The sequence below is a fragment of the Heteronotia binoei genome, chromosome 5, assembly GCF_032191835.1.
Source record: "Heteronotia binoei isolate CCM8104 ecotype False Entrance Well chromosome 5, APGP_CSIRO_Hbin_v1, whole genome shotgun sequence".
Taxonomy (NCBI): Eukaryota; Metazoa; Chordata; class Lepidosauria; order Squamata; family Gekkonidae; genus Heteronotia; species Heteronotia binoei.
Genome location: NC_083227.1, coordinates 54,051,954 through 54,065,619, shown reverse-complemented (window position 1 = coordinate 54,065,619; position 13,666 = coordinate 54,051,954). Strand labels below are relative to the sequence as shown.

The window sequence follows — 13,666 nt, the reverse complement described above, 5'->3', positions numbered from 1 at the left end:
TCATCAATATACAGATGACTCCATTCTCATCTCCATCTGATTTGAAGCTACCAAGAGACTGAATGTGAGTAAATAAACTGAAATGTAATCCAGGTGAGATGGAAATACTGTTTGTATGGGATTAAATATATGACTTCTTTGGATGTGATTCCCCTAAGGGCGAGAGTTGCAGACAACACACTTGGATATGGCAGTGTACAAACAGACTGCCAAGACCACAATATTTTTTGTTTTAAAAAGTGTACTAATTCGTATATTATAAGGATCCACCAATTTCCACCAGATCCCACATCAGGAAAGGGTAAGCATCTGAGGAAAGGCTAAGTTTTTGGCTTTTTGGATGTTGCTTTTGCTTTTTGTTTGTATGGTTAACTTTTATCATCTGCCAGTGCTGCCATTTTTAGGTTTTACTATAATACTACTAAGCAGTTATAGTTGTTAGCCACCAGGTGTTCTATGTCTGCAGCAAAAAGATGATATATAAATGTCTTAAAAATCAATAAATCAGGTTTTCATTCAATCTTAATTAGTTCCATAATGAGTTTCTCTGTGGCAAACAGGGGGTGGGGGTGGGGGTAACGCATGGATAAGACACTACAAAGACATTCAATCTAGAATTCAGTTTCAAACAAAAGTGAATTATTTGGATTGAACTGTTCAGCTTTAATGTGATCACCATGAGACTACACGGAAGCCTTGCAAACAGGCTTTCAAGAGGCAATTGTAAAAGGCCTTCTCTACTTACTTGAGTGCTCTTCTCCCTAAAGTTCCTTATGGTACATAGTTGAGAGCACAGCACTGCAAGGCTGGTACTCTTCCTGGCACAGTGTGTCCTGCCCTATATTATTAGCATTGGGTAGGCATGGCAGATTTGAGAAGTGGCCCTCCTTTAAGAAAGAGCCAAGCTAAATACAACTTTCCAACCCACAGGTGGGAAGAAAGCACAGAGACCCATCCTACCACAATTTCCTTGCATACGGCTCTCATCTTCCCTTTTTAAAATAAAACACTTGCCCTAATCTGGATAGCCCAGGCAAGCCCAATCTCATCAGATTTCAGAAGTTAAACAGAGTTAAGCCTGGCAAGTACTTGGATGGAATACCAGAGCTGGGAGGCAGGGGGAGGCTTTATTCAGCCACCTCTCTGAATATCCTCCATGCCCCAAGTAGGGGTCGGTCACCAGAGGTCGTCATGACTTCAAGTGAACACGCATGCACACATTTAAAAATTCAAAAATACACCCCCCCCCAAAAAAATGAAGCACTCATATCTATGGTCAAGGTTGAAAGTTAGCCGTAGAAGCCACAATGCCAACAGGTAACACTCCAAGTATATTGGGGATACCTGATATAAAGGTGGAGCAGCATCAAAAGTAGATGCAGTTTGGCCTTTCTTCCCTGATGTGGCATAAAATGGCACCAGCAGGGCTCAGCAAGGATATATATATAGACATTACAATTCTAAAATATCACCATTTTATTTCAGTTCCATTGCCACCTTAACACATTCAGGGGGGAAGTAATTCAATAACGTTCAAGGACACATAACATATTTAAAGATACAAGAAGAAAACAAGCATTTTACCTCTCTTAAAACGGTACTTTTATAACCTCGATAAAGTCCAAGAACACCCTGCAAATCAACAAAAGAAAGCTTCATCTATCAGGAATTACGTTAGCCAAGACTGCAATTTACTGATGATTACATGGCAGGTATTACAGCTTTACTGAGCGTAATGCCTAGGCTTCTAACAAATTGACAATATTGATTATAAACACACTATATATTGCCATCCTAGCTTTTCCAACACAGGAGAGCTTTATCCTCACTTTCAAAACTTGTTTAATGGCTACTGAAAGTAATCAGTTACAGTTACACATTGAGGGGATAATATATCTCATTATTTTGTTAGAAGAACAGGAAGACACAGAAGTGTGAGAGCTTGTTCTTGCTATCCTCGATACTGGAAAAGCAGAGCTAGCATCCAGAATCATTCGCTATTCCAAAGATACACAGAAAGCAACTGAGTTTTTGAGGCTGGAGGCCATCTGAAATCAAGTTCATCTATAGGCCTTTTTGAAGAAACATCCTTCCTAGGTACGAAGACTGTTTCACTGATCTTTTAAAGTGGGTGACAGTGCATTTTAAAAAACATTGATGTGCATTCTGTTGTTCTTATACCTGCTGGTGATTAATTCCATGGGCTTTTTTAAAAAACGAAGAAATAAAAATGGGTTGTTTTAGGTCTCCTCTTTACTATCAGTAGGATCTACCTCCAATTAAAATAGCAACTGGAAGCCCAAAGAACGGTCCAGGCCAGGTTTATTTATTTATTTGATTTGATTTTTAGTCCACCCTTCCCTTAGGACAGGCTCAGGGCAGGTTAAGGATGAGGTTTGTGGCTCAGCAGCTGGGGGAGTTGCTGAAAACTTCTGAGTTCGTGTGAAGGGCTGAAGGTGATTGAAGGTGATTGTTGCTAATTGATTAGGTGTGGCTGTGTTCCCTATCCTCTTTGCATTATTAAGCTGCACCTTGCCAGAGGCGCGAGCCGAAGGGCGAGAGCTAAAGGGCTCTTGGCCTGTGGCTCTTAGCCTGGGGGCTGTGTAAGGACCAGGAACCCAGATTCCTTGTGTTCCCAATAAGGTAAGTATTTATTTATTTATTTATTTTATTTATTTAAGATTTATATCCCGCCCTTCCCACAAGTGGCTCAGGGCGACTCTCCAGGCGGGGAGCCACATAAACAGGGTTTAAAAGGGGACTGTATATTTTTAAAAAGCTATCATGAAGGTAGAATGCCAGCAGGGCGGTGGGGGCTTTCCAGTGTTTTGCACTGAGTGTCACATGTATGACTATCTGCCCACAGGACAGAAGTCTTGGGTGTGTGCTCGATGCAAGGAGCTCCTGGTCCTCAGGGAATGAGTTCGTACCCTTGAGGATGAGGTGACTGACCTGGAGAAGCAGAGACAGTCAGTTAGGCACTCGGAGAAGACTCTCGGGGACGTGTTAGATGAGCCCCGCTCTGAACGTGGCAGCCCCATTGCTGCCAGGGAGCATGAGGGTCGAGAGGAAACAGGGCACCGGGCTGAGGATAAAGGGAAGGCGCCCTCAGAAGGGACCTCTTCTTCAGTTGGTGAGCAAGAATCCTTTCGCGCCAAGGAACCATCCCTGGGCAGGGAGAGAAGGGGGATCTTGGTAGTTGGTGATTCGATCCTTAGGCAAGTAGACAGCTGGGTGGCAAAACCGCGTACTGATTGTATGGTGACTTGCCTGCCTGGTGCGAAGGTAGCAGACATTACACGTGTAGTAGATAGGCTGATAGACAGTGCTGGGGAGGAGCCAGTGGTCGTGGTGCATGTTGGCACCAACGATGTGGGGAAATGCAGTCGTGAGGTCCTCAAGGAAAAATTTAGGCTGCTAGGCAGGAGACAAGGCCAGGACCTCCAAGGTAGCCTTCTCGGAAGTACTACCTGTTCCACGTGCAGGGCTGGAGAGACAGGCACACATTAGAAGACTCAATGTGTGGATGAGACGATGGTGTAAGGAGGAAGGGTTTAAGTTTGTTAGGCACTGGGATGCTTTCTGGAACAAGCGGGAGCTGTACAAAAGAGACGGTCTCCACTTGTCCCCAGATGGAACCAGGCTGCTGGCGCTTAAAATCAAAAAGGTGGCAGAGCAGTTTTTAAACTAAATCTTGGGGGAAAGCCGACAGGAGATTAAATGTGTCTGGTTCGGGAGGACTCATCTCAAAGAGATGAAGGGTTAGCTGTTACTTTTCTACCGCGTAATGGATTAGAGTTGTCTACTGAGATGGTGACAAACAGAATGGACTGCCTGCCAGAGTCTCGAGGTGGCAGGAGGAAGGTGGCGGCCCTAGCTCGCCTGGGAAATTTTAACTACCCGCAGATTGATTGGGTCAATATGTGTTTTGGTCGAGAGAAAGAGATTGAGTTTCTGGATGCTCTCAATGACTGTGCTATGGAGCAGATGGTCTCTGAACCTACCAGGGGTGGGGCGATCTTGGATTTGGTCCTAAGTAATGCCCAAGACTTGGTGAGAGATGTAAAAGTGATCGCACTGCTTGGGAGCAGTGGCCATAACGTTATTGATTTCACCATTTGTATAAATAGAGTTGCCCCAAAAGACCAGCACAACCATGTTTAACTTTAAAAGGGGTAAATTCTCTGAGATGAGGAGGCGTGTGAAGAGGAAACTGAAAGGAAAGGTAAATACAGTCAAAACCCTTGGGGAAGCTTGGAGACTATTTAAAACTACAATCCTAGAAGCTCAGATAAAATATATACCACAAGTTAGGAAAGGCACAAACAGGTATAAGAGAAGACCTGCATGGTTAACAAACAAAGTAATGGAAGCTGCAAATAAGAAGGACGCCTTTAAGCGGTGGGAAGCTAGTTCAAGTGAGATTAATAAAAGGGAACACAGGATGTGGCAAATCAAATGCAAGACTGTGATCAGGCAGGCAAAAAGGGACTATGAGCATATTGCAAAAAACATAGACCAACAATAAAAATTTCTTCAAATATATTAGAAGCAGGAAATCAGCCAGGGGAGCAGTGGGGCCCTTGGATGACCAAGGGGTAAAAGGATTACTGAAGGAGGATAGGGAAATGGCTGAGAAGCTCAATGCATTTTTTGCCTCCGTCTTCACTGTGGAAGATGAGAAGTGTTTGCCTGCTCCAGACTCACTTATATTGGAAGGGGTGTTGAAAGACCTGAGTCAGATTGAGGTGACAAGAGAGGAGGTTCTACAACTGAGAGACAAATTAAAAACTAATAAGTCACCAGGTCCGTATGGCATACATCCAAGAGTTCTGAAAGAACTCAAAGTTGAACTTGTGGATCTTCTGACAAAAATATGTAATCTTTCATTGAAATCTGCCTCCGTTCCTGAGGACTGGAAGGTAGCTCCTGAGGACTGGAAGGTACCATCTTTAAAAAGGGTTCCAGAGGAGATTCGGGAAACTACAGGCCAGTCAGTCTGACTTCAATACCGGGAAAGTTGGTAGAAACAATTATCAAAGACAGAATAAGTAGGCACACTGATGAACACAAGTTATTGAAGAAGACTCAGCATGGGTTCTGTAAGAGAAGATCTTGCCTCATTAACCTGTTACATTTCTTTGAGGGGGTGAACAAACATGTGCACAAAGGAGACCCGATAGATATTGTTTACCTTGACTTCCAGAAAGCTTTTGATAAAGTTCCTTATCAAAGGCTCCTTAGTAAGCTCGAGAGTCATGGAGTAAAAGGACAGGTCCTCTTGTGGATCAAAAACTGGCTAATAGGAAGCAGAGAGTGAGTATAAATGGGCAGTCTTCGCAGTGGAGGACGGTAAGCAGTGGAGTGCCGCAGGGCTCAGTACTGGGTCCCATGCTCTTTAACTTGTTCGTAAATGATTTGGAGTTGAGAGTAAGCAGTGAAGTGGCCAAGTTTGCAGATGACACTAAATTGTTCAGGGTGGTGAGAACCAGAGAAGATTGTGAGGAACTCCAAAGGGATCTGTTGAGGCTGGGTGAGTGGGCGTCAACGTGGCAGGTAAGGTTCAATGTGGCCAAGTGCAAAGTAATGCACACTGGGGCCAAGAATCCCAGCTACAAATACAAGTTGATGGGGTGTGAACTGGCAGAGACTGACCAAGAGAGAGATCTTGGAGTCGTAGTAGATAACTCACTGAAAATGTCAAGACAGTGTGCGACTGCAATAAAAAAGGCCAACACCATGCTGGGAATTATTAGGAAGGGAATTGAAAACAAAGCCAGTATCATAATGCCCCTGTATAAATTGATGCTGAGGTCTCATTTGGAGTACTGTGTGCAATTCTGGTCACCGCACCTCAAAAAGCATATTATAGCATTGGAAAAAGTCCAGAAAAGGGCAACTAGAATGATTAAAGGTTTGAAACATTTTCCCTATGAAGAAAGGTTAAAACGCTTGGGGCTCTTTAGCTTGGAGAAACGTCAACTGCGGGGTGACATGATAGAGGTTTACAAGATTAAGCATGGGATGGAGAAGGTAGAGAAAGAAGTACTTTTCTCCCTTTCTCACAATATGAGAACTCATGGGCATTCGATGAAATTGCTGAGCAGTTGTGTTAGAACAGATAAAAGGAGGTACTTCTTCACCCAAAGGGTGATTAACCTGTAGAATTCACTGCCACAGGAGGTGGTAGCAGCTACAACCATAGCCAGCTTCAAGAGGGGGTTAGATAAAAATATGGAGCAGAGGTCCATCAGTGGCTATTAGTCATAGTGTGTATATATTTTATATAGACATAAAAATTTTGGCCACTGTGTGACTCAGAGCGTTGGACTGCATGGGCCATTGGCCTGATCCAACATGGCTTCTCTCATGTTCTTATGTTCTTAAATCATAAAAACAATCAACAGAAAAAACACTAAAAGGCAGTGGTTGCTCAGCATATCCAGAGGCATGAAGAAAGAGAATGTAGGGAAGTGATCTGTGGAAGAACTGTACTTTTGTCTTTTTTTCATTTCAGCTTTATTAGATCAGTGAGTGTAGTGAGACAAAAGGTAATGATACCTTACTCTGATGATCTAGTCAAAGAACTGGCCAAGTCTGGAAATTTTTAATGATCAGGTCTTATCACATGACCTGCTCTGTTAATGTTCTATTGAGGTTTCTTGCAGGTCTGGCTAGTCATACTTCTGTTCCCTTTGCCCAACACTCAATGGCAGTACACAGGCTAGGCCACTACCTGATGCCATCAAGTCATATGCTTGCACTCATCACAGGTCCCTTTTGTAAATAAAATGCCAACATGAGAAACATTCAGTTCCTTAGTTATCTACCAGCATGCCAAGACACTGCCATGTATAGGTTTTGCATTCATCAGAATTTTAGTCACAAGAGTGACTCCCAAAAGCACTTCCATGTCTCCAAACCATAACATGGAAAGCATCCCTTAGCTCAGAGCTCCCTCAAAAATTGCTTGTTGCCACATGGAGATAATCTACATGTAAAAAAAAAAAATACTTGTGCATATTTTGTTGCATCACACTGAATGAAATCAGTTTTGGACTTTGGCTTCCCAAAACATGCTGGTTTCATTAAGACAGACATTTACTCCATGAGCAGAAGTGTCTTGTGCAAAGCAACTCACAGAAAGGAGGAGATGGACATTTTAGGTGAAGCCTTCTCTGGCCTTCTAAAGCCAAGTTACCTATATTCCCTCCCATATAGGCAAGTATAAGTATAGTAACCCAGTACAGTCCACTAAAGGGACTGTCATGGAAGAGTGGAGGGACATTAAACTCTCATCAACTCGCTATGTCACTGAATTCACAGCTGTTCCATTGTTTTGCAATTTACCCAGGTACACCTCACTGCCATTTCTTCTCAGAAGGTTTTCAGTTGCTATTCAAGCATCTGGATAATAGTCACAGATTCAGTCCTCACTACTTCGTGACTCCAGGCCAACTTTCATACTTCTTTTTTCAGAAGCAGGGAAGCATTCACAACTTATTTCTGGGCTTGCAACGTTGCTTGTACCCTGTATTTTCTTTCTCTCCCCTCTCCCCAATCTGAACACACTACCACGGACGCTACAACTAGTCACTTCAGAGACTTTTGTACAATGGCTATCTAGGGTAGGATAAACTTAGGAATTTCCAAGTGGCAACACCACTTAGAAGTTTGAAGAAAGAGGCAAGAAAGAGAACTCAGAGGACTGAATTTGTTTCTAGGCTAAATGAACATCTACCACTCTCACAGCATTCACGATTCAGAGGTTCTCCTTAACTAAAATGGTGCTTCTCAGATCTCACCTCTTCACACACAGTGTTGGAAAGGATCCGTAAGGTACTAGAAGTGGGAGAAACTTGTGCTCTTTGTTTCACAACTTCAGATGGAACCCGTATTAAACACGCAACCTGGGGGGAAAAGCATAAAACTAGGGTAAGATGCACAGATATTCCACATGCTTCTAGAAACATCAGCAGTTTCTGCTGTCTGCTGCTTTTGATTTTCTTGACAAGGTACAATATACTACTGTAAGCCTTGAGAGGAACATGCACATTTGTCAAACGTTCCATTCAGAAAGCAAACATTGATTCTGATAAATTACTGGTGATTTTTTTTAAAGACTGCTGATATGTATTCTTGCAGTATTAAAAACATACTCTGATAGCTTTGTATCTGGAACTACTTGCAGGCAGCACTTTCTTTCTCAACAATAACATAGGTAAGCAGCACCATCTAGTGACCACCAGTGATTATATGTGCATGAATGAGAGACAGAAAATGAGACCACACAAACAGTTCTCAGTTCCACCAGTAAAGAAACCTCAATGCTGCCAAGTGCAATACACATCTCAAAGCTTACCCTAGACAATAGCCTGACATCAACAATACTGAGTTGTAGCAAAAATTAACACTAGAAATGCTACACCAAAGCTGTAACCATTACATTGTTTAAATGTACATTAACCACAGAATACAACCCTCTAACATTGCATAATTAGCTAAATTGGAGAAGTATCAGGAAGCAAAATATAGAATCATAGAGTTGGAAGGGACCTGCAGGGTCATCTAGTCCAACCCCCTGAGCAGTGCCAGGAAACATTCACAAACATTCGCCTCCCCACACACATCCTCAGTGACCTCTCTTAAGCATAACCACTATGCTTCCCACTGAAAACCAAACGCTATCCCAAGAAAAACAATAAAATCCATTAATGCACCCGATGTCTCCCCTTTGCTTCTGCCCTGTCCTTCCAGTACACAGCCTAGTGGCTCTGCACATTACTGCTCACTAAGTTCAATGAGGTTTAGTCACGAAAGATGTGCACAGAATTGCAGCCTCAAACTGTAAGCCCAACAGGCTGCAAGAAGCACCAATGCAGTGTTCTATATAGAGCCAATTATGTGCTTAAAATGTATCTGACAAAGGGACCTTTGACTCTTGAAAGCTGTCCCTGGAAATCATGTTAGTCTCTAAGGTGCTCCTGAACTCGAATCTAGCTATTCTACCGCCTTCTGAAACTATACTAAAGAAATGTTAGTTAGCTGTAATCAGCTGCATAAGTTTAGCATACAGATGTATACTTCCAGGAACAAGGATGCTGAAGGGAAAAGAGCAAATGGCAGAAGGCGTTGAAAACAACAGTGAGAAAGTAGGGAAATCGTGCAGGCTCCAGCATTCCTAACACACTCTCTCTCACTCTCACACTCACTCTCACTCCCTCCCTCTCACACTCACTCTCACACACATTCTCTCTTAGGAGCTGAATAAAGTTCATACTTCACAGTGTCAGTTTTACTAGACTAGAAGAAGATGTTATAGCAGTAAAAGAAATAAATCTATTACAGCCCAATCCAGTTCATTTACTCTGAAATAAGTCCCATGGAGTTCAACTGGATCTGCCTACATTATGAAAAAGATTGCCTGCAGTCTTAAAATTTTAGAAACTCCATGTTAGTAGCCTATGCCATGGAGTACAGATTGGCCAGAAAGTTGTAGGATCTTATTTATTAGTCTAGACACCATTGCTTGGAAAGTTTGGAGCATCTGAAAAACGAAGCCAATTTATAAACTTGTCAAGAGAGAGCACAATATCCAAATGTCATCCTGAAAAGGCACAAACCAGTGCGTTCTCTTCAGTCGCAGTGGTCAAAAACAACAAAATGACCCCAATATGGCTGAGAAAATAAGAACAATCAACTCTTTTATTGTAGCTTGGCATAAATATTTATGGAACTTCACACTTCATAACACACAATGTCCTTATATTAGAGGGTTTTTTAAAAAAAATATTATTCCTTAATACTGTAGGAAAAAAGGCTTCAGAAATATTTCAGATGAAAAACAATCTAGTCTACCAAGGGGATCCAAAGCACCCACTGTGGCTTCCTGACTTCTGTGGCGTTGCAATTTTGGCATGAGAGCAGAAGCTACAAAGCAATACGTCGCTCTCTATTTTCACCCAGACATTTGCGGTGCCTTCCATTTTGTTTCATATTACACTTTGATGTTTTCTGGATTTGAATTTGAGCTACAAGGGAATATTTCACTGCATAAGAACAAAATAAAAAGAGCATCGCTCTACAGTGGTATGAAAGCTAATGTCATTCCAAAGGTCTGTTCTCGGGTTGGTTGTATAGGGCACCATTTTCTCATAGGCTTCCCAAATACAAGGGGTGACACTTTCATTGTCTATCTGAACTTACGACGGTATATTAGTTTTGCATACACGACTCACAGTCAATGATAAGACGCAAGTCATCTTTTGCAGAAATTATTTTTTTAAAGGTTTGAAGTATGAAATCTGTACGTCTCCTATTCACTTCTTAAGCCCGCAGACTGGAAATACAATAACTTTAACAGTGGCAATCTAAGCAGAGCTCCATGAACCCTCCTAAGTCAATCAATCAATCAACATTTTATTTATATCCCGCCCTCCCCGCCAAGGCAGGCTCAGGGTGGCCAACATCAAATACAGTAAATTATACAATAAATATTTAAAAACAGTAGCTAATTTTAAACAATCTGTTTAAAATGTTCTTATACTCTTTATGTTCTTATACTCTTTAGCTTGGAGAAACGTCGACTGCGGGGTGACATGATAGAGGTTTACAAGATAATGCATGGGATGGAGAAAGTAGAGAAAGAGGTACTTTTCTCCCTTTCTCACAATACAAGAACTCGTGGGCATTCGATGAAATTGCTGAGCAGACAGGTTAAAACGGATAAAAGGAAGTACTTCTTCACCCAAAGGGTGATTAACATGTGGAATTCACTGCCACAGGAGGTGGTGGCGGCCACAAGCATGGCCACCTTCAAGAGGGGTTTAGATAAAAATATGGAGCAGAGGTCCATCAGTGGCTATTAGCCACAGTGTGTGTGTGTGTGTGTGTGTGTGTGTTGGCTTCCTGAGGCTCCAAGTCCACCTCTTGTGTAGCTTCTATATGACTAAAGAAGTGCAGGTGACGAAAGATGTTCAGTTGAAGGAACAGGAAGAATCAGGCCTTTCTCTAACACAGAGATCTTTCAAGCTCCATGTATACAGCCTGGGCTTGGTCAAAGGGGGCAAGGGATGCTTTTAGTTTGGTGTTTCAGTGTTTTGTATATCTGTTGTTTTAATGTTTGCTATTATTATTATGCTGTTGTTGCCTACCTTGGGTCCCAAATTCCTCAAGAAGAAAGTGAGAATATAAGCATTTTAAATAAATACATGAAATATCCAGCACTCACATCAGACCACATGCAAGTTCACTAAGATACACATCCTCTGCTCTAGCACAGTCTTGTGGGAGCATCATAGAAGAAGAAGAGAAGAGAAGAGGAAACTGGATTTATACCCTGCTCTTCACTTGGGAGTCTCAGAGCGGCTTACAATCTCCTTTACCTTCCCCTCCCCACAACAGACACCTTGTGAGGTAGGTGGGGCTGAGAGAGCTCTCCAAGAACTGCTCTTGTGGGGAACAGCTTTGAGAGAACTGTGACTGGCCCAAGGTCATACCAGCAGGTGCAGACAGAGGAGCAGGGAATCAAACCAGGTTCTCCTAGATTAGAGTCTGTGCACTTAACCACTGCACCAAACTGGCTCAATCATAGTCCTACCCTCTCTTTCTCTCTCTCTCTCTCACACACACACACACACAGAGGAAAACCATGCCGCGGTGTAATTGAAGAAGAGTTGGATTTTGTTCTCTGCTTTTTTCTCCCCTAAGGAGTTCCAAAGTGGCTTACAATCACTTTCTCTTCTTCTCCCCACATCAGTCTCCTTGTGAGACATGTGGGGCTGAGAGAGTTCTGAGAGAAGTGTATCTTGTCCAAGGTAACCTAGCATGCTTCATGTGGAACAGTGAGGTGGAACAGAATTTTTGGAACCCAGGACTATTTCCTAGGACCCTCAGATCCCTGAGTCCTTTTATTGGTTGGGTACAGACTGGCAAGAGGCTTAAATTTAGTAAAGGGAGAGACAATTGCACAAAACAAAACAAGTTTAGTCCATTACAAGCTTTTAGGACAGAAAGCACTTCATCAATTATAAATCATGAAGATAGAAGCCATAACATGTCAATATTCAGCATATCATCTCATATTGAGCATATAATTTCATAGACCCAGTACTTGACTTAGTGTACATATAGGAACCTAAGAGGTTCAGAAGGACAGAATGTTCTGGACTGGTCACCAAAGTCTCACAAGGGGCTGTTGATGGCCAGTCCAGAGGAGACAAATCTTTAACATACCTTCTGAAGGTTGACATAAGGCTAACACAATTTAGCAGAAGCAAATCCAGTGCTTTTTTTTTTTTGTAGAAAAAGCCCAGCAAGAGCTCATTTGCATATAAGGCCCCACCGCCTGGCCTGAGAGCACTCAGCTGCTGCATGGCAGGTCAGGCCAGCCAGAACCCTGGCCAGCCCAGGAGGAGTTCTGCTCCTGTGGGCTTCAGCAGAAAAAAAAAGCCCTGAGCAAATCTATAGTACAGTTCTACTCTGAATTCATACCATAGATAAGAAAGGATATTATGTGATAGACAGTCACAGATACCATGGGGAAAAAAAACATTTAAAAAACAGGTGCCATGATCAAGGTGTCTCCCTTGCCAGGTAAGTGGCGTCACAGGAAGTGGTGTCATAGAAACAATGCAAGACTTCTCAACCATAGAAAACGAGACTTCGTGGCAAGAAAGGAAGGAAGCGGCCATTAAGAGAAGGGAAAACCGCAAGCCTCCTAGCCCTCTCTAGGACTATAATCATAGAGAAACATCGGTGGCCATTGAAAGAAGGTCAAAAGTTTAAAATTTTTTAAAAAGACAACGGGACTTTAAAAATTAGCAAAGCCGGCTAATATCATCATTAGAAGTATAAATTTATTGGATTATATGATTTGAACTAATTTTGGAGCACTCCGGAAGAAAAAGAAATTTTTAAAAAAGGGGGAGCAGAAAAGCCGCAGACGCCATTTTGGAGAAAATAAAATTTTAAAAAAATAATATTTCAACTTAGGAGCTTCTGGGAACAGCGATTTTGGGCTCATCTGAAAGGGCATGTCCCAATCTATAAGACTGTATATTTAAAAACTGATTTAGTAAGGTTAACTTTGAAGCCTATTTTTTTTTTAAATTAAAATTTTTATTAAGGAAATTTAAATAACTTTAAATAACATTTCAATAACCAACAACACGCCCCAACATGGGGTCTACGACATTACCTTGAATGTACCGTCACATTCGATATTGTCAGCAGATTTTAACAAAGAAACAAGGGTCTCTCAGGAAATACATATAGATCAGAATTTCAGGAAGCTATAAATTACATCCGATCAAAATTAATAAATCATAAAATTCACATATTTCGCTGGCAGTTTCCCAAATATCGTATCGGAACTATTTATGTAATCAAGGAAGCCAAACCATTTTTGTAAAAACCAATCTCCTGCTTTGATATTATCAAGCATAGATATAGCCGTAGTTAGCTTGTCCTGGATCAGGACGTCCCATACTTTTGTGCACCATTTCTGAAGTGGGGGGGTATCCGGGTGTTTCCAGTAAGAGGCCAAAGTGATTTTAGCAGCAAGCAAAAGTAAAGCAACCAAGTCCTGTTTTGATGTTGAAAGCGATTGATCAGGCCATAAATTTAACAGAACCACTGCAGGAGTGCAAGGGACATTAACCCCTAT

General features: G+C 42.0%; 1 protein-coding gene across 5 annotated transcripts in view; it reads right to left on the bottom strand.

Annotated features, from left to right (window-relative positions):
• The window catches only part of SLC25A26 (solute carrier family 25 member 26), a 174,417-nt gene that overhangs the window by 128,262 nt on the left and 32,489 nt on the right, over positions 1–13,666 (bottom strand). For 3 of the 5 annotated variants that reach the window (XM_060239496.1, XM_060239500.1, XM_060239497.1), the window contains exons 4-5: positions 7,806–7,910; positions 1,585–1,632 (exon numbers count right to left, since the gene is read on the bottom strand). The exons of 1 other annotated variant lie outside the window; for it this stretch is intronic. In XM_060239496.1, coding sequence (XP_060095479.1) covers positions 1,585–1,632; positions 7,806–7,910 — 153 coding nt within the window. The remainder of the gene's footprint in view (positions 1–1,584; positions 1,633–7,805; positions 7,911–13,666) is intronic. One more of the 5 variants, XM_060239498.1, reaches the window with a different exon arrangement.